The sequence below is a fragment of the Rhinopithecus roxellana genome, chromosome 19, assembly GCF_007565055.1.
Source record: "Rhinopithecus roxellana isolate Shanxi Qingling chromosome 19, ASM756505v1, whole genome shotgun sequence".
NCBI lineage: Eukaryota > Metazoa > Chordata > Mammalia > Primates > Cercopithecidae > Rhinopithecus > Rhinopithecus roxellana.
The window spans coordinates 1,058,082-1,079,995 of record NC_044567.1 but is presented as its reverse complement, the minus strand read 5'-3'; the positions used below and the strand labels follow the sequence as shown (position 1 = coordinate 1,079,995).

At 42.7% G+C, this 21,914-nt stretch overlaps 1 protein-coding gene across 1 annotated transcript in view; it reads left to right on the top strand.

The window, feature by feature from the left end:
- Positions 1-21,914, top strand: part of DNAH9 (dynein axonemal heavy chain 9) — a 378,462-nt gene that overhangs the window by 212,148 nt on the left and 144,400 nt on the right. The window contains exons 44-45 of the mRNA XM_010376130.2: positions 7,844-8,006; positions 10,229-10,352. Of these exons, the coding sequence (XP_010374432.2) occupies positions 7,844-8,006; positions 10,229-10,352 (287 nt within the window). The remainder of the gene's footprint in view (positions 1-7,843; positions 8,007-10,228; positions 10,353-21,914) is intronic.

The window sequence follows — 21,914 nt, the reverse complement described above, 5'->3', positions numbered from 1 at the left end:
CCCACCTCAGCCTCCCAAAGTTCTGGGATTACAGGTGTGAGCCACTGTGCCCAGCCCCCACTATCTTCTCATTTCACCCTGCCCCTAAGCAGCTAGACAACTGTTGAAGAAAAATCTCCCACCATGTTGATTGTTTTTGCTCCAGATCTGCAGCTATAAATATCAAACAGGCCTCAACATTGCTAGAAATTGCCCTCTGCTACCGTAGGCATATTGCTCCTTTCACCATTCCGTGATAACTGCGTTACACATTTTCCTTCTCTTTTCAAACTCCCAGTGCCTTATTCCCAGTTAATGAGCACCTCTCTTTTTTCACTGGGATAATGAAAGTGACCAGAAGAAATCTCGCATCTTCCCGTCATCAAATCTAACAGCCTATGTGTATCCCTGCATCCCTCCTGCAAGTCCTGCCTTCCCTACAACTTTGGTTCATGAACACCCCTGTCCCTACCTAAGTCTAGTCCCTCCACATGCGCCCTAGATCCCATCTCCTCTCACCTTCTCGGTGGCTTCACCTCTCGCTGTAATTATCTCCTCTCTCTCTCTCTCTCCTTCTCCCTCTCCTATTTTCTCTCTCCCCTCTTTTATCTTACTCCATCATTAATTTCTGGATTATATGCATCAGCATACAAACATGCTATGTTATCACTTATCAAAAAATAATAAACTATTCCTTGCCTCTTACATTCCTTTCCATCTGCTACCCCCATTTCTCTGCTCCTGTTCACAATGATGCTCATCCAAAACGTTGCCCGTCTTTGTCTTACTTTCTCACTTCTGATTTCCTTCTCTGCCCACTTCTTAGCCCTTGAACAAAGCAATGCTTGTCATCGTCACCTCTGTAGTGAGGTGACCCACGTCTTCCTGAAGTCAGTTGTCACTGCTAAGTCCTTGCCTGTATTACATGACGCCCCTGTGACACTGGTCAATGACTAACCTCTCTTTTTACATCATCCACTCATCCAACAATTTATTTATTGATTAGACAATCTTAGGATGAGTGCCAGGATCCTAACCCCTAGGACAGTGTGTGGAACCTATCAGGGGCTCAGTAAAACTGCTTAGCATGTTATATGAGAATAAATAATGCAGAGGAAAACAGAGAGGGAAGGGGAGTAGAGAGGACTGAGGGTGATCCTAATTATAAATAGGGTCATCAGGAAAGCCTCCCTGAGAGGGTAGCATTTAATACGACTTGTAACTCGACATAGAACTCTCTATGTGCCTGGTGTATAGTGTTTTGCATGTATCATTACATTTAGTTTTCACAAAAACCCTGAAGAAGTAAAGTTTTGTTACTGTCTCTATATTATCAGTGAGGAAACTGAGACTGAGAGGAGAGAAGTTGCCTAAAGTCACACTCCTCATAAATAGGTAAAACTTGCAATAGCGCGATCTGGCTCTAGAGTCTGTGCTCTCTACTATCATCCTATGAAGCTTCTTCAGATATTTTCTTGTATCCGCCTAATCCGATGTGAACTCCTTGAGCACACAGAGTGTCTTGCTCACTGCTGAAACCTTAGTACCTTAGACAATGCCTAGTGCATAGTAGGGTTCAGGAAATGAGGGATTAAAAGTTCACCCTGCTGGGCACAGTGGCTCATGCCTGTAATCCCAGTACTTTGGGAGGCCAAGGTGGGCGGATCACCTGAGGTCAGCAGTTTGAGGCCAGCCTGACCAAGATGGTGAAACCCCGTCTCTACTAAAACTACAAATTAGCTGGATGTGGTGGTGGTGTGCACCTGTAATCTCAGCTACTCGGGAAGCTGAGGCAAGAGAATCACTTGAACGCAGAAGGCGGAGGTTGCAGTGAGCCAAGATTGTGCCATTGCACTCCAGCCTAGGCAACAAGAGCAAAACTCCATCTCAAAAACAACCACAAAAAAAAGTTCAACCTTGTGAAGCTCCAGTAAGTATTTCCTTTTCTCCTTAAGAGCCATCAGTATGTCTGTCATGTCTGTCATATTCTTGGAATTGAGGCAAGTCTCTGTCCTTTAAGGGCGAATTTAATTTGAAAGAATTGTAAGTGATTCCATCAATGTGGCTTCCAACATGGGTGATCAAACTAATATTGTTTTTAGAAAAAAAAAATAACAAGTACTGACTGCAAACACTGGCTTTCTTCCATAGGCTTATAAACAAACTCTGAAGTTAACATCCAAAGTGAAGCCTGAGCCTCATTTAGCAATGGCAAAATAACTGGGAAAATGAACTGCCTGGAGGGAGACAACTCTGAAGAATAAAGTGTATTTAGATGTATAATTTCCCATACGTTTGTTTAAAGACATCAACTACCCGTTACTTTATCCTCACTCTGCCCTTCCCTCCCTTCTCTGGGGCTCATGGACCTCTCGTTGCTGCCTCTACCAACCAAAAAAGCAGAAGGATTCCCCTTCTTAGATCAGAAAAAGGATACCAGGCAGTACAGGGAGAAACACAGATAATCTAAGAGTGTGGGAAGACTCCATGGCCTTGCACCACTACACACACAGCACTCCAGGAAGGTCCCACCTTCTGAGACCCAAAGTGGAGTAGGCTGGGCATGGTGGCTCACACCTGTAATCCCAGCTCTTTGGGAGGCCAAGGTGGATGGATCACCTGAGGTCAGCAGTTGGAGAACAGCTTGGCCAACATGGTGAAATCCCATTTCTACTAAAAATACCAAAACACTTAGCCAAGCATGGTGGGGGGCACCTGTAATCCCAGCTACTCAGGAGGCTGAAGCAGGAGAATCACTTGAACCCAGGAGGTAGAAGTTGCAGTGAGCCAAGATTGTACCACTGCACCCCAGCCTGAGCAACAAGAGTGAAACTCTGTCCCAAGAAAAAACACAGACACACACAAAAAAAAAAAAAAGTGGGAGTAGGACAGAGCAGAGGAAGAAGGAGGCTGTGTGTGCCTTCCCGGCAACTCACAGGTCCAGGGAGCCAAGTTGAAAACGGATTTTTATAATAACTCCATCCAGCTGTTTGTTTTTACCACCCAAGCTCTCATCATCTTTTTTGTTAGAGCCCTCTACACCCTTCCCCAGCTTTGCTGCTCTCCCTTTCTGCAGCTTTGAGCTGAACTCAGTAACGGAGCACTGTGTAGTGGTTATGGACACAGGTTCCAGAGATAAAACCAAACCAAAGTTCAAATCCTTGTTCTGCCACAAATTGGTTGGGATGCTTTCGGAAGGATGCTTAACCCCCAAGCCTAAATATCCTCAGCTGGGGAATTAGGATATTAAGAATGCCTGCATTGTAGGGTTGTTGCTATCTATGCAAAGTGCTTTGCAGTCAGTACATATTAAAGCGTTTTTTCTTTGTGCTATTGCCTTATTTCCTTAGTAATACCACTTTCCTACTGACTTTCGTCACCACTTCAGCAGATTCTTGTTCTGCTTTTTCTTCAAGCTTTAAACCAGATCTTTCCCCCCGCTTTTGGCATAATCTCCATTCATCTTTTCCTGTCTGTTTTTTCACTCCCACGTATATTTTCTTCTCTTAGAATCACTTAGCAATCATTAACAACAACAACAACGACAAACCCTCAGATGTACTTCTTTTGTGCCCTGAGAATCTTACCCATTCTCTAGGGGGTGTGTGTGTGTGCGCGCGCGTGTGTGTGCTTGCGCACATGCACATGCATGTCTAGTCCAATAAATCAGCTTCCTCCAGCTGTGTGGTGGTGCATCTTCAGCTTTTGTTTTTAATCTCTCAGAAATTCAGTAATGGACTTAACTTAGACTGCCTTGGTTTTCTGGCCCAGGAGCCCTTTAGAATATTGATCTTCTTTTTAAATTTTGTAATTTAAATGCAGAGTTCTTTGCCCTCATCAGAGGTTGGTAATGAATCGCCAGCTGGAGTCCGGTGCTGACGGTTGCAGACTTAACCACACTTCTCTGGAAACTTCATCACTAACAATGCATTTCCCGTTGAGATATTGAATGGCATGGGCCACGCTAAGCTGAGTTCAGGCCTTCAGAATAGGGCTGGGGGGCTGGGTGACCCAGAGAACCCAGCTGGACTCCAACTCCTCCGACTCCTCCTCCATGCCTGCCTCTCTCTTTCCTCCACTAATCCTTTCCTGCCCCACCTTTTCTGAATCAGGAGAGAGGGCCTGGATATCTTAGCACCATGGTTTCTCCCTTCATCAGGCACCATCTCATTCTGACACAAAGCAGATAACCCATTGCACCCAGCATAATGAATCATTGTGTACATCACCCCAAATGTGGAGCTAGTATAAGGCGTGGGTTTTTCTGTTTAAATTTAACAAAAATGTATTAGATACCTTCAATGTGCTATCACTGCAGAGAATACAAAATGACTATATGCACTCTTCAGACATCTAGAAATTACGGTTTCATAGGAAAGCAAGAGAAGTATAAATCTGTCTGTTGTAAGACAGAGTGTAAGTATCACAGTTAAATAATTAAAGTGGAAAAGTAAAATCATAAAATTACTGAATGTAGATCAATAAACAACTCCTGAATATTTAAGTCAAAACATTTTAACTACATAAAATTTAGTAGTTAACTACATCCAACTGTAAGACCTAAAAATACTTATATATCTGATACACCTTAGAAAAACCAGATGATAAAGGTGAGACATGGAAGGATAACTGAAAACATACATAAAGGGGTTTCACAAATTGAGAGAAACACTTCAACTGAAAAGCAGGCAATGGGCGTGAACAGAAAGTTTACAAAACAAAAATTCTAAAATGCTTCATAAACATTTTTAAATGTTCAATTCCCTAGAAACCAAATAAATAAAAATAAAAACAGTAATTTTTCCACCATTAAATTGGCAGAAATTAAAAATTAGAGGTAAGGCTGGATACGGTGCTCACGCCTGTAATCCCAGCACTTTGTGAGGCCGAGGCAGATGGATTACCTGAAGTCAGGAGTTGGAGACCAGCCGGGCCAACATGGTGAAACCCCATCTGAAGAGGGTTCAAGATTTCAGTCTGGATGTCTGAAACATTTGTAGCAATAAAAAGTTCTTTGGGGGCCAGGCGTGGTGTCAGGCAACTGCAATCTCCGCTGCTACTCGGGAGGCTGAAGCAGGAGAATTGCTTGAACCTGGAAGGCAGAGGTTGCAGTGAACTGAGATTGCACCATGACACTACAGCTTGGGCGAGAAAGCAAGGCTCTGTCTCAAAAAAAAAATTAGATGTAAGATTCAGTGGCAACAAAGGTTGGGAGCCAGACTCCCACCTCCCACACACTGCTAGTGAGATTTCAGAGCAGCAATCACACCCCACAGGAGACATGGGGCAATGAGTACCCACAAACATTTAGCTTATTTATGTTCATTGTGAGCAAGTCATCAGTACATGCAAGAAATTTGCAGAAATAGGAAACTTCAAACCACAGAGGCTCAACACAAGCTCTGTAACTTTATATACACTCACATGTTGTTCATGTGTCGAACCCCACCCACCAAAACCCATACCCAGAGTTTCTTCCAAACTGGAGCTAGCTAGACCTTATGTTGCTCCACCAATACTTAATATGAATATGGCATTTCTAGTTATAACATCATTAACACAGACAGGAGCACAGGACTGTAGCCCGTGCAATTCAATCTCAAACGTATCCCTTAGTCTATTCGGCCAAACTTTACCTGAGTTTTTTTTGTTTTTTTTTTTTTTTTGGTTTTTTTTTTTTTTTTTTTTTTGAGATAGAGTCTCTCTCTATCACCCAGGCTGGAGTACAGTGGAGCTATCTTGGTTCACTGCAACCTGTAACCTCTGCCTCCCTCGATCAAGAGATACTCCTGCCTCAGCTTCCCTAGTAGGTGGGATTACAAGCGCGCACCATCACACCTGCTAATTTTTGTATTTTTAGTAGACACAGGGTTTCACCATGTTGGCCAGGCTGGTCTCGAACTCCTGACCTCAGGTGATCCACCCACCTTGGCTTCCCAAAGTGTTGGGATTACAGGCATGAACCACCGCACCTGGCCCCCAAAGAACTTTTTATTGCTACAAATGTTTTACGTATCCAGACTGAAATCTTGAACCCTCTCCAGATGGGGTTTCACCATGTTGGCCAGGCCGGTCTCGAACTCCTGACCTCAGGTGATCCTCCCACCTCGGCCTCCCAAAGTGCTGGGATTACAGACGTGAGCCACCGCTCCCGGCCCGACTTCTATTCTCACACTCTTTTGGTCCCCAAATCACTAATACCTGCTGTCTCTTCTTCCATATCCATTTCTCTAAAGCAGCTTGATCACTATGTTACGTAGCCCTGCATTCACTGACTTAACACATTCTAATTCAACTAACATATCCAGTATATTCAAATCCTCCAATATAGCAGATCCAACTTTTGGTCAGTTCTACCTAGGAAAAGTACATATTGGTGCCTTCATTCTGTGTGGCAATCTCTAAAGAGTGTCTTACTGTTTGGCTCGACAGTTTTACTTCTAGAACTTATCCTGAGGATATAATTAGAGATATAAACTTAAAAAATATATACAGCATTGTTTATAATTGGAAAATGTTGGAAGCAACATACATATCCAACAGCAGGCTATTACAGACAGGCAATTTATTCTATCCTTATTACCAACACAATGTTGGTATTCTACACAATACCATTCCACCATCAAAAGTCTGGTTTAGCTGAATTTTTAATGGCTTAGGAAAACAATCACAGTATATTGCTAAATGAAAAAAAAAAAGTTTTCAAAACACTATGTTCAGTTTATAAGATGAACTCAATTTTTAAAATACACATAACAGAAATATATTGACTTTTCAGGTATAATCAATGTATATACAAACATATATATTTATAAAAATGCAGACAGACACTAGAAAAAAGTCTACAAGGACCTATGATTTACGTCAGTAGTGTTTATTGCTAAATAGTGGAAATGTGGATTTTCTTCTGTATTGTACGCATTTTGTACAATGCAGAGCCATTGTTTCTAAGATGAGAAAAGAAGAGGAAATCAGGGTTATTTTTATAAAGGGTGTAGCACCTTGTGTAAAGTATATGCATACTGCTGAGAGGGGTTAGACAAACGATTGAAAGTGGATCCTGGAGGAGAGGCTGTTGGAGGGTGGGCTTTGAGGACGGGCTGGAGGGTAGGAAGAGTGGTTTCCTCTGAAGGGGATGAGGCCTGGAATAGTCTTCCATTGCAAGGAAGGCAGCAAGGAGAGAGAAATATGGGCACTGAGAGCGGTGAGCAGTAAGGCTACGAAAGGAGGAATCCAGAAGCCAGGGATGCATGTGTCTTACCTGTTGATAATAAGAACCCACAAACCTTCATTACAAGGGCATCGACGCCCAGGAAGGACTGAAGGAGAGAGACAGATGAGCTCTCTCCGGGCTCCCTGTTCCTCTCCTACTGACTTTGGTTTGGCTTCTCTTCTTTCCGAAGAGGAACCAACTTCTGCTCCTGCTTTGTCCTCCAGCCTTTCCTGAATTTTTAAAATTGTATGTTTTCCACTGTTTCGCTTTTTCTGTCCCCTCTTCTTGCCCAAAAGAATTGAAGTGGGAGGTGTGGCAGGGTCAGGTATGGTGGGGGAGAAGGGCAGGGGCAACCCTGAGTCCGCTCCCAATCACATCACTCATCCCCCTGCAATCCTGCTCCCTTCCATGGCTCCGCCAAGCTGTCCCTGGTTCGCTAGAGGCTGTGGCTTAAGGCAAAGCAGTGGCAGCTTCAGTTGACTCAGGCAAGAAGGTGAGGCCAGGTTTGGGAACAATCTCATTAACGTTTCCCACAGCTCAGCCTGTGACGTGCCTCCAAGGAAGGCCCCTGCTCCCACTCAAGCCTTTATACATGCTTCTGACTGCAGAAAGTCTGATCAAAGCAACATGTGCCTGCTTCCTTCTCTTTAGCTGCCATATCAATCGCATCTTGGAGTCCCCGCGGGGAAATGCTCTGCTGGTTGGTGTAGGTGGGAGTGGCAAGCAGAGCCTGACAAGGCTGGCAGCTTTCATCAGCTCCATGGATGTCTTCCAGATCACACTGCGGAAAGGCTACCAGATCCAGGACTTTAAGGTAAAAGGTCAGGCGGCTGCAGGGAGGAGGCTCAGCTTCCCTCCAACCAGCCACAGCTCCGTCATCCTTCACTCGTTCTCCAGTTCCCCTGTCCGGAGCCTCCCGTTCAATGTCTGTCCATTTCTATCTTAGATTCTGGGCTGGTGACGTGAATGACTTTTCTCATTAGACTCAGCTTGACAACAGTGGCCTTTCCAAAGTCCACCTTTGGGAGACCTCAGGTGTCCTAGTTACATCTGTGGGGCCTCCACTCTTGCTCAAATCAGAAGCGCATCTATACCAAATTCAACACACAGCTCACCTACAGTGGGAGCAGATAGATGGAATTCTGAAGGTCTGCTTGAGTTTCCTAAGAAATTCAGAGTTTTAAAAGACGGGTCAGTAACCACTGGCCTCTGGGACCTTCAGTGACATATCCTGGTTTCAGACAGCCAGCACTTGGAGGCACGATGAGTGCTCTGGAAAGTAAAGAAAGACACTATATACAACCTTCAAAGGTCATTGTGTCCAGTCCCCTTCCTTTTATCCATGGCCACAACAGTCTTGGTAGGAAGTCACGGTGTAACTTCTATCAGGAGGCTGCTCTTGCTGTTCCTGGAAGAACTCCAGCCAGCACTGAGCCAGTCCCACCCACTTTTCCTCATAATCTCTCAGCCAGTGACAGAAGAGGGAGGTGCTCACTTCTGCCCTAAAACCACAGCTCAGCCTCTGGACGACTGGCAGAATCTAAGGTCATACATCATGTTCCCATTAGGTCTTTTTTACTGTTTCCAAAAAAGACATGACAGTGTGATAGGAATTACGCATTTACAGAATGAGCTGAGACTGTAGGTCTCAACTTTTGCTCTATATGGGAATCGCTGGAAATCTAGAAAGAATACTGATGCCTGTGTCCCACCCCCCAATATTCTGGTTTAACTAGTCTGGGGAATGGCCTGGGCATCATGATTTTTCAAAGCATCCCCAAGATGATTCCAGTTAGGACTGAGAAACACTGTCTTAGATCACTTAGAGCATGTAGTGAGAACCATTGATCTAAAACGAAAATCCGTATCTTTAAAGGGGAGTATATTTAAAGGGGAGTCAGTATCTTTAAAGGTAGCTCTGTGGTAAAGAAATGTGTGAAATTGTTAGAAGTAGCTGTGAGTAGTGTGAGAGAGAGAAAGGCAACATCAGGAACTGATGGCTGAGCCTGCGGAGGGTGATACAGCAAAGGAACTGAGATTGATCAAGCTGGATAAGTTCAGAACTTGACATCCTAGCCCAAAATGTCATCCATCTGCAGTTTTCAATGGATATAATTTCCTACAGGTGATTGCATTTGTGTGTATGTGTATGCTTGTGTGCATGTGTTGCCCCAGTGTATTTTTTTCAACAAAAGTGTCTTGCTGGAGCTAGTCATAAGAACACAAGAGGCCGGGCACGGTGGCTCATACCCATACTCCCAGCACTTTGGGAGGCTGAGGGGAGTGGATCACAAGGTCAAGAGATCGAGACCATCCTGGCTAACATAGTGAAACCCCATCTCTACAACCAAAATATGAAAAGTTAGCCGGGCATGGTGGCATGCACCTGTAGACCCAGCTACTTGGAGGCTGAGGAAGGAGAATACCCTGAACCTGGGAGGCAGAGGTTGCAATGAGCCACGATCACGCCACTTCACTCCAGCCTGGGTGACAGAGCGAGAATCCATCTCAAAAAAAAAAGAACACAAGATCCTGCTAACATAAGATATATTCATCCCCCATGCTGGTAGCCCCAAGCACGTCACTCTCAGTCAAGACCAAGAGCAATGGCTTGCCTTCAGGAGCAGGTCATTCACTTGTATGAGGACATAAGTAAGAGAGAGAAATAGAGGATCACCTGTGGGCTTTGGAAAGCTGTAACCTCTTTGCACAGAGCAGGAGCTCCAGAAGCTTTACCCTAAAGCCTAATTTCTAAATCAACCTAAGAGAGGTACGGGAGCTAACACAGTTGTATGAATTAGAGGCCATCAATATGTAGTTTCTCTTGCCCACCTTTATTGGCACCAAAGCCTGGGAATGAGGCATAGTTTCCTGCCCATCAGTGCAAGATAGCACTCCCCCAGCTTCCCGTTGTCACCTTGCTTTAATTCCCATTCAAGCAGAGAAGAAAATGGTTCTATTTCTAAAGAATGGGTTGAAGTTCTCTTTCAAGGAGGCCTTCTTTTCGGAGATTTCTGATATTGACTGTTTCTACAGATGGACCTGGCTAGCCTGTGTCTGAAAGCCGGAGTGAAGAATCTCAGCACAGTGTTCCTCATGACTGATGCCCAAGTGGCTGATGAGAGGTTCCTTGTGCTCATCAATGATCTTTTGGCATCTGGTAAGAGATTCCTTGCACTCAGTGTCACTGATAAATTCCCCCTGGAATCAGAGTTATGCAAAGGTGAAGATTTGGTCCAGGGTCAGAAGAGCAAGGTCACAGGAATGAGGAAGAAAACTGATACAGCCAAGGACTGGTTCATCGAGTCCCTTCTCAGCATTGATGCTGGGCCTGCTGTCCTGGCTCTTTCATTCTTATTTCATTGCAAAACAGACAGTAATCATGGGGCTCTCAGTGGGACTAGATCCGATTATGGCAAGAAGAAAGGGTGAAGAGCTTGGTGATGTGCTGGGTGCAGAGAGTAGGTGCTGTTCCCTCTCGGTCTCCAAATCAAAGAGAAACTAGAATGTGTGTAGTACTTGAGGAAGCTCAGGCATTGGCAGGAAGATACACAAGAAGAGAGCATGCATGCATAAAACTTACATGGTAGGGCAAGATGAGGTTACCAATGTAATTAACTAGTGATTTACAATCTCATTCGAGCAAAGTGGAAGCTCCACATAGTTTTCCTTGGTCCCCAAAAAACTTGACAGGGAGTGTGAAGTGCCCTGTGACACTGTCTGTGCAAGACAGGACTTCAGTGGAAAGCTCAATGCTTGCTCTTTTGTTGTCCTTCTTTAATTAGGAATTCAGTACTTATGCCAACAATCCCCTACAAAGAAAACTCAGGCCTGTAATCCCAGCACTTTGAGAGGCCAAGGTGGGCAGATCACCTGGTCAGGAGATTGAGACCATCCTGGCCAACATGGCAAAACCCCGTCTCTACTAAAAATACAAATATTAGCTGTGCGTGGTGGTGGGCACCTGTAGTCCCAGCTACTTGGGAGGCTGAGGCAGGAGAATTGCTTGAACCCGGAAGGCGAAGGTTGCAGTGAGCTGAGATTATGCCACTGCACTCCAGCCTGGGCAACAGAGTGAGATTCCATCTCAATTAAAAAAAAAGGAAAAAGAAAAAGATTTTAAAAATGAAGAGGCAGAGAGAAGAGATCAGTATGGTGGATACCATCCTCTGGCCTACTCCCTCTATGTAAATTGGGTCTGTCTCCCCTTCTCTCTTATCCAGGGCAGTGACAGGTCTACCATAATTACTTTACAAACTCTCATGCCCCCAAACAGAGATACAGAGGACACAGATAACTGGTAGTGGAACCTGGTGGTCACAACTCTGCTGTTGATCCAACGTTCGTCTGGCTATTCCTCCTTTCAATCTCATCACTCCAACCTCAGCTGTCCATCATTCCAGAGTGGGTATGACCTGGTTTATCTGGCTTACCCATCATTGCTTTTCATATTTCATATATTTCATATCTTGTCTCTACCTAGAACGAAGTATTTCATATTTGGAGAAATCCCACTAATCTGGCAATAAGCATCTTCCCTCAAAGGTATATTGTTCCTCAACACTGTTACAGATATGCTCTGTCCTGCTCAGAGCCAATATCTCCAATGCTCTTCAGATCCACACGCAGGACTGAGACTGCAAAAGGCCTGTAATCCTAGCTACTTGGGAGGCTGATGCAGGAGAATTGCTTGAACCGGGAAGGTGGAGGTTGCAGTGAGTTGAGATTGGGCCATTGCACTCCAGTCTGGGTGACTGAGCAAGATTCTGTCTCAAAAAAAAACCAAAAAATTATATATACATCCAAGAATATGAGATAATGTAATGCATAAATTATGCATTTATATAAATATGTTTGTGTTTATATTAAAGAAAGAATATGCTTTCCTGGCTGTTAAAACATATGCAGCATCTACAAAAACCACCTCTTCATCTCAATTGAGAAAACAGTCAGTGTACAAATGTTCCTGAACAAAATTTCTGCCTTCAGACTTCCAGCATCTTAAAAGCCTGTCTCTCTCTCCACACTCCATTCCCTGGCTCTAATTAAATACTCTTTAGTTTACAAAGTCCAAGGACCGATAGTCACAAGTACCTTTCTCCATAGTCTATCTAGTATATCTAGATATAGTAGTATATAGTCTACTATATATTGTAAGTAATGTATTTTAGGATAGCTCCTGACAACCTCCAGGAAGTTCCTGGCTTTGGAATCATTGTCTGCTTCATATTTTGTGGCATTGCACCCCGTGCCATCTTGCTGTCATTTTCATGAAGAGTCACTGGTCCCTGGTCCAGAGCATGTACTAGCAGGCATTGTGAGCAACCTTTGGCTTCTTTCAGGTGAGATGGGTGTCCCAGGTTTCCTTACTGTGCTGGCTGCTAGCATTGCACTAATACCACCCTCATTTCCTTCCCTCCCTGCCCTGTTCAAGTTAGCTTTATATCAGAGAGTTTGCCTACCAACTCTTGCACCTTTTCTCCTCCGATGCCACCATTTTTTCCTTTCTTAAATGCAATCTCTAACATCTCATCACCTTGTACAATAGCATTTAATCTACAACATAGCCTCATCTTTTATTATTCTGCTAAATAATGAGAGAGGGATCCAACTTCCCTCCTACCCCGAAGCTACCCTGAAGCCTAATTTCTAAATCAGCCTGAGAGAATACAGCTTTAGAGATGTCGGGCGTGTTGCCAGCCTCACACCATTGTATTTCAACTGGCTATAATCCAGCCAGGTCACCTTTTCCTAAAATAATATCTGAGACACAAAGTTGTTACATTTTCACCAATTGAAATTTTATTTCTCAATTAAATATTGATAATTTTTCATTTAGAAGACAGCTTTTTTTCAAGTGCAAATGAATATCTAAAGCCCTCTCAGTAAAAATGCAATCAGCCAGCTCCAAAATCATGGAGTTTTAGGCCCCATTTTAAGGCTTCTATATATTCTTTAAGAAAAAAAAAAGGTAAGATTTGTGTATACATATTCAAGTGGAGATACAGTTAAGATGAACACTTTTGTCTTCTAACCCACCCCCTTTTTTTCTTAACCTTTTCAACAGGGAGAATTAGAGTATATCTTGGTTCTAACATTCCCTATCAAATAAGTAATTTCTGGCCAGAAAGTAACTGATTGCCAGTTCTGCCAAAGCTGCAGAGGTGACTCAGAACCTCATTATCTCCCAACGTTTTCAATTTTGTGGGGTTATGTAATGACTCCACCCTTGGATAACACAGTAGGGACTAGGAAACCATAACTTAGACTACCTTGCAATTAACTGATCCCTCTGTAGCTATGTACAAGTCCTACAAGGTTGGATATAAAGGTATAGTGAATGCAATTCTCTCCCAAAAACATCTCCCTCAGAAAACCAATGATCTCATACCCTGGGCTGAGTTTCCTCTCACACTTCTTTATCTCACCATTTCATTTCTTGTTTTCCTGGCACCATTTCTAAAATCAAACCATGATAGTAATTTGGCTTATGAATCCCACTTCTGACACCAACTATAGCATTTCAGAACCCATCTTTATGCCAGTTGTATCTCAGATGAGTTATAGATGGACATGAAGAAATCTTTCACACAAAGCAAAAGTATTAAATTAGGTTCCTGGTTTAATTAGCAAAAGATATATAACTGTATAAGAAGTAGAGTGGCTTCCCAGGGTAAGAGCAGATGAAACACATATTTGAGTCACTTCCCTTGGCTGCTGGGGTCCTTGATAGGGGTCATGCAACTGCTGGTGACACTGTGCATGAAATGTGAGTCCTTGCTGGATCTGAAAGGTTCATTACTTGCTATGTTCTTATTGACCTGTTATAATAATTCCTGAGGAATGTGCACTGATCATCAAACCCAGGCCTTTAAGGAATTCTTACAAAACTTGTTCTCTTCAACCTTGACTCAAACTCAGCATCAGCAAGACCCCACTCTAAATTTAGAGGGAAAATAATCAGAATTATCCCATGGCTTTCCAGGAAAACACCTCTTCCTCCAGCTTTCCAGCCTTCCAGAAGGCCCATTTTACTCTGGTGCCCCTGCCAGTTAGCACTAGCCAGCTAAGAAAACCTAGTCAGCTCCAAGTGTGATGTTTCTTCCGCCGCTAGCTATGACAGATTTTATATTTTATTTTACTTTGGAATCCTATGTTATGTTAGGATTTTCCTTTTGCTTTCCAAAAGGCTGAATTGTTTTATTCAAAATTATAATTCATTTTCCTGTCCCAGGCTAGATGACTTTCTATGTATTCATATATTCAATAATCATTTACTAAGAGCGCATGCTCAGTCACTAGGTACTGTGCTCAAAGATGGATAACATGGGCCGGGCGCGGTGGCTCAAGCCTGTAATCCCAGCACTTTGGGAGGCCGAGACGGGCGGATCATGAGGTCAGGAGATCGAGACCATCCTGGCTAATACGGTGAAACCCCGTCTCTACTAAAAAATACAAAAAACTAGCCGGGCGACGAGGCGGGCGCCTGTAGTCCCAGCTACTGGGGAGGCTGAGACAGGAGAATGGCGTGAACCCGGGAGGCGGAGCTTGCAGTGAGCTGAGAGCCGGCCACTGCACTCCAGCCTGGGTGGCAGAGCAAGACTCCGTCTCAAAAAAAAAAAAAAAAAAAGAAAAAAAAAGATGGATAGCATGTAGCCTCTGTGCAGTCTCGTAGAAGAGTTTATAACCAATGGGGTCCCTCTCTTCTAAAGTCATATTCTTCTTTATCTCTAAACCAAACTGTTCTTTTTATATATCTGTGGGCCAAATCTCCTCTTAGGATCTAGAACATAAAAAGATTCACCTCATGTTCCAGGTGCTTTAAGATTAGAGCCAGGGTTGATATGTTATGTTCAACACACATCCTATGAGAATGCAGAGCCCAGAAATGTTTATAACAGCCTTGGCATTGGATTGTTCTCCTCTGGTGGCATCTGGAACTGGACTTCCTGAGGAGCCATCTATGCTGTTAAATAAATTGAATGGTGGCCCAGTTTCCCTAGAAAGAAAAAAAAACAACAATAAAGTTGGGGCAAAAGAGCAACCATCAAGCATGCACTGATCCTCTAAGACATACTTAGTGGACTCATTAGATCTGCTCACCGCATGTGCCCTCAAACTACAGACAGTGGAACTTTAAACCAGGACCGGTTTGGTTCTCCAGCTGCAAAACAGAAACTCCCAAAGAGCAATGCAAAAAGAAGCGTGAACAATCAGACTTTTCTTTTCGTTTTGTGGTAATGAACTGTTTTTTTTTTTTCTTCTTGTGGAACCGAAGTCCTATACAAGTTACTCAAGAGACTTTGGTTCTGTGGATTCCCTACATTGCTAACCTCTTCCTTACCACCTATATCCAAGAGATAATCCATTGCCACCAATTTTCCCCTTATCTATTTCTGAATCCGTATCTTCTCTATCCTCACTACCACTGGTTTTGCCTTCTTTTGCCTTGACAAATGCCAACAATCCTTAACTTGTCTCTCTACTTCCCATGCTATCCCCACTCCAATCCATTCTCCTCACTGCTTTCAAAAGGGTCTATCTCAACTATAATTCCTGGCCAGGAGCAGTGGTTTACACCTGTAATCCCAGCACTTTGGGAGGCCAAGACGGGTGGGTCACTTGAGCCCCAGAGTTCAAGGCCAGCCTGGGCAACAACACGGCAAAACCCGATCTCTATGAAAAGTACAAAGAGGATCGGGGCTTGATGGAGAGCACCTCAGGTCCCAGCAACTCGGGAGGCTAAGGTGGGAAGATCGCTTGTGCCCAGGAGGTCGAGGCTGCAATGAGTTGTGACTGTGCCATTGAACTCTAGCCCGGGTGACAGAGCAAGACCATGTCTCAAAACAAAGGAAAAAAAAAAGCAAGAAAAAAAACCACTATAATTTTTTTTCATTAGTTCCCAACTGGTTGCAGAATGAATTCCCAGCTTCTTTGTCTGGTTTCCTTCCTTCCTTGCTAGTCTCACTTCCCACATTGTGATCTAGTGATTCCTAATTCCTTAAGGTAACATGTTGCGCTACTTCCTGACATCATTAATTACTTAGGCTGTTCCTTTTGAACCTCAAGTCCTTCTTTGTCTGGATTAACTTCCACCCAAAGTAGAATACTTATCTTGGGTGTTCCCTCTCTAGAAAATCTAGAGACAGATCCACTGTCGGTCTTAGGAACGAGTTTCCCCATGTTCCTACAGCACTCAATAGCTGCACGTACCACCACTGTATTGAAATGAGATTGTAAATTTATGAAAGGTAGAGACCATTGTGTTTGTTGTTGATTAATTTACATTATTAAACAATCCAGAAATACAAAAAAAAAAAAAAAAAAAAGAAGAAGGATTAAACGCCTACTTCCCAGTTTAGGAAATAAAATAACACTGATGTAACTATTGTTTCATGTATCCATGTGAAGAGATCACCAAACAGGCTTTGTGTGAGCAACATGGCTGTTTATTTCACCTGGGTGCAGGTGGGCTGAGTCCGAAAAAGGAGTCAGCAAAGGGCGGTGGAATTATCATTAGTTCTTATAGGTTTGGGAATAGGCGGTAGAGTTTTGGGGGCAGGGGGTGGATCTCACAAAGTACGTTGTCAAGGGTGGGGAGAATTACAAAGAACCTTCTTAAGGGTGGGGGAGATTACAAAGTACATTGATCGGTTAGGGTGGAGCAGAAACAAATCACAATGGTGGATTGTCATCAGTTTAGGCTATTTTCACTTCTGTGGATCTTCAGTTGCTTTAGGCCGTCTGGAAGTATACGTGCAGGTCACTGAGGATAGGATGGCTTAGCTTGGGCTCAGAGGCCTGACAGCTATTACTCTGTGCAGAGTCTGGTTTTTCATCATTTATATTGTCAGCTCTTAATACATCTCCCGGCCCATAATTGACATTCAGGAGGTACTTCTTTTTTTTTTTTTTTTTTTTTTTTTTTGAGACGGAGTCTTGCTCTGCCACCCAGGCTGGAGTGCAGTGGCCGGATCTCAGCTCACTGCAAGCTCCGCCTCCCGGGTTTACGCCATTCTCCTGCCTAAGCCTCCCAAGTAGCTGGGACTACAGGCGCCCGCCTCGTCGCCCGGCTAGTTTTTTGTATTTTTAAGTAGAGACAGGGTTTCAACGTATTAGCCAGGATGGTCTCGATCTCCTGACCTCGTGATCCGCCCGTCTCGGCCTCCCAAAGTGCTGGGATTACAGGCTTGAGCCACCGCGCCCGGCCAGGAGGTACTTCTTTAAGTAAAGTAGGTAATAGCATGAGAATGATGTGCCATCTCATATGTTAAATATTACTATTGGACAGTTGCTTTGGAAAGTTTTCCAGCAGTGAAGAGAGAGGGACAGGGTACTGAAATAGCCTCCACCCTCCCTTGCTTTTTCTCCTTTAAGAATAGGGAAATGTTTTTTTAAACTACCGGGCCTAGATAGGGTCGAAGTCCTTACACCAGTGTGAGGTGGGGAATCTAACCCTTAGCTTCACCCTTTTTATCTCCAAGGTCCAACTAACTAATCCATGTTAAATGATCAGGATCTCTTTCCTGAAAAGCAGTTGGGGTCTTTAAGGAGTCCTGTACTAACATACAGAAGATGGTGATTAGTCTGGCTTCCAAAATATTAGAATATTTCAATACTATTTCTAATTCCAAGTACGCATGAAGCCTGAAACTACTTGGAGTTAGAAATAGCATTTCCCAACTTTAGGTCTCAGGAGGAAACTTCTCAAATATTTAAATAGCCTCTGCCCCTGTTCACATCACAGAATCCGCTCTGGCAGTTCGGTTTCCTGCTTTCAGCATGACTACCTACATCACAGAACAAGTGATGAGAATATTGTCAAGAGGCACTATAGGAACAAATGTGAAAATGCAAATTTTTGTTCCCAATTCAGAGATGTTTATCCCCAGATATTCCATCCGATGGTCTTCTTCTTAAAGGTTCTAGGGATCCTGTGACAAATACCACCATCATATGGTATGGAAAATGTCTCTAAGTGGCCCAGGTGCTTTCAACATCTTGGAATTAAGAGTATTAATAAACCAGGGTCAGCAAATTTCTTCTATAAAGTGTCAGGAAGTAAACATTTTAGACTTTGCAGATCACACAGCCTCTGTCACAAGTACTCAGCTCTGTCTTTGTAGGGCAAAAATAGCCATAGATAATGTCAGGCCTCTGAGCCCAAGCTAAGCCATCATATCCCCTGTGACCTGCATGTATGCATCCAGATGGCCTGAAGAAACTGAAGATCCACCAAAGAAGTGAAAATAGTCTTAACTGATGACAATCCACCATTGTGATTTGTTTCTGCCCCACCCTTACAAAGATCAATGTACTTTGTAATCTCTCCCACCCTTAAGAAGGTTTTTAAAATCTTCCCCACCCTTAAGAAGATTCTTTGTAATTCTCCCCACCCTTGAGAATGTAATTTGAGAGATCCACCCCCTGCCCCCAAAACGTTGCTCTTAATTCCACTGCCTATCCCAAAACCTATAAGAACTAATGATAATCCCATCACCCTTTGCTGACTCTCTTTTCGGACTCAGCCCGCCTGCACCCAGGTGAAATAAACAGCCTTGTTGCTCACACAAAGCCTGTTTGGTGGGCTTTTCACATGGACACGCATGAGACAGATAATACCTAATGATCCTGGCTATGGTCAATTAAAGCTTATTTATGAACAGTAAAAATTGAACTTCACATAATTTCCACATTTCATTAAATATTATTTAAACTTTCAACACATGCTAAATATCATTTTATTTTTTTACCTGTTTTCTTTCACTCCTATTTTTATCAGAAGAGACTGAAATGAGTCATTCTATTAGTAAGATCTTGACTTTGACAAATTATAGTATGGTATTTTATATGCATGCCATTAACTATCTCAAAGAATAGAAATTAAATAAGTTGGTACAATTAAGGGAAAACAGTAAATGATCACTTTCATGATAATTCATTTTTTTATTTTAACCTTTTAAATGATTAAAGCTAATTAGTATGAAACTCTTAGTAGACTCTCAATTGGTTTAGTGCTGTCAAACCATGAAGGCCATAATTTGTTGGAAAGTTGCCTTGAGTTTCCTCCAGATACAGTCGTTCAAGAAAGTACAGCAGCTTCAATGACTGATACAATCACAATTACTCACACTCTTGATTATTACTGATCATTTGCCAGACCACTCACTTTGAGCACCTCACCAAAGTCCATAAGAAAGTGGGATGGGCAGGGAACCTATAATCCCAGCACTTTGGGAGGCCGAGGCAGGCAGATCACAAGGTCAGGAGATCAAGACCATCTTGGCCAATGTGGTGAAACCCCATCTCCATCTCTACTAAAAATACAAAAATTAGCTGGGCATGGTAGCATGCGCCTGTAGTAGCTGGGACTCCAGCTACTTGGGAGGCTGAGGCAGGAGAATTGCTTGAACCTGGGAGGCGGAGGTTGCAGTGAGCCAAGATCACTCCAGCCTGGTGACAGAGCAAGATTCTGTCTTAAAATAAATAAATAAAAAGAAAAAAGAAGGTGGGATGTAAGATGGTCCCAATGACTTCTTTCATTGCTAACACTCCAGTGATGCTAACATTTCTGTCAGTTACAGAAGAAGGAAAAAGCATGTATGAACAGCTTTAAAAAAAAAATGTTTACAAAAGCATCATGTTGGTGAAAAATAGACTGCATTAAAGAAGAGCTTGTATATGATTCCAGTCCCAGATAACTTCAACAGCTACCTAAAGACTTGTTCTAGAAATGGGAACATTTTGCTTTTCTGATACCCATTGCTTTTCTGGAGTGAACCACATTCACCTTGACATCATATCCAGTGTTTGGAACTTTTTAGCTATAGTATTTCCTTCATTCTTACCTCCCCCAATCTCATCCTTTTCATTGAGAAAACTGATGTCATTTAGTTTGGACCTCACAGCTACTTTATACCTCACAGTCTGTCTCCATTATTATTATTATTATTATTATTATTTTGCAGTTTTCTCTTTTCCTCCAGTATTACCATTCCTCCTTTCCGAGGCCAACTTTTTGTCTGAGCTAGGAGCCCACCCCTAGCTCCTAATTCAGAATTTTTCTCTATTCCATCTTTTCTTTCAATTTCTGACTCTCCCTCTTCTCCGCTTTCAAACATAGCCCATTATCTCCATCCTGAACGTTTTTAAATTAATTTTCTTTGACTTGAAGTGACAGCCAAACAACAATCCTAGAACATTCCCCAGACAAAATTCTCAAAAGAATAAAATGTACGGTTTTCACATTTTCCCGTTGTGTTTTTTTATATTTCCTATTTCCTTACAAAATAATTTGGACATTCTAAAAACAACAAAACAAACACTTGTGTAATTATGAATAATGATGCAAGATAGAAAATTTTATTGTGCATCTGCAAGGGTTTCTTTCCAAAAGGTGTCCAATACCTAGATTACTAGTTTGATGTGTACATTTCAACTTTACCAAAAAGTGCCAAATTGCTCTCCATAGTAGTCATAAACTTATCTCTGGCCAGTAGTGCATGAACACCTGTTTCTGTCTAACCTCACCAATATTTGGCTTAGCTGACATATTAATTTTTGCCACTAAGCATGAAATTAAATCCTATTATTTTCTTTTCCCTTTTCACTGGTGACACTGAGCATCATTTCAAGTGTTTATTGGCTCTTACTGCTTCTCTTCTTCTTTTTGTTTTTGTTTTTTTTTTTTTTGATACGGAGTTTCTTGTTGCCCAGGCTGGAGTGCAATGGCGCGATCTTGGCTCACTGCAACTTCCGCCTCCCAGGTTCAAGTGATTCTCCTGCTTCAGCCTCCTGAGTAGCTGGGATTACAGGCATGCACCACCTTGCTTGGCTAATTTTTTGTATTTTTAGTAGAGACTGGATTTCTCCATATTGGTCAGGCTGGTCTTGAACTCCCGACCTCAGATGATCCACCCGCCTCGGCCACCCAAAGTGCTGGGATTACAGGCATGAGCCACCGTGCCTGGCCTTACTGCTTTTCTTCTATGTGTTGCCTATTTATACAGTTTGCACTTTGGATCTTTTGCTTTTTGTCTTTTTCTTATGAATTTCAGACATTCGTTACATATTTTTGATATTTAGATTTTTTTGTTCATTATATGAACTGTAAATCTATTTTGGAAGTCTATATCTGACTTTTGTTGTGCCAATTAAGTTTTAATATTGTAATCATCTTTTTTCTGTGCTTTTTGTGCTCTGTTTCACAAATGTTGTTTTATCCCAATGCCATGAAAATAATTGCCTGTGGTTTTTTAATTATCACTGTTTTACTTTTCATATGTATGTCTTTATTCACCTGGAAATTACTTTTATATAGTAATCTAATTATATTTTTATATCAATATTGAATTGTCTTAACATAACTTATTAATTAGTCCAGCCCTTGTCTGCCTCCTGATTTTTTTTTTTTTTTTTTTTTTTTTTTTGAGACAGAGTCTCTCTCTGTAGCCCAGCCTGGAATGCAGTGGCACAATCTTGGCTCACTGCAACCTCCGCCTCCTGGGTTCAAGCGATTCTCCTGCCTCAGCCTCCTGAGTAGCTGAGACTACAGGCGCCTACCACCACGACCAGCTAATTTTTGCGTTTTTAGTAGAGACAGGGTTTCACTATATTGGCCAAGCTGGTCTGGAACTCCTGACCACGTGATCTGCCTGCCTTGGCCTCCCAAAGTCCCTGCCTCCTGAGTTTTCATATCGATTTCCTGTTTATATCTGGATCC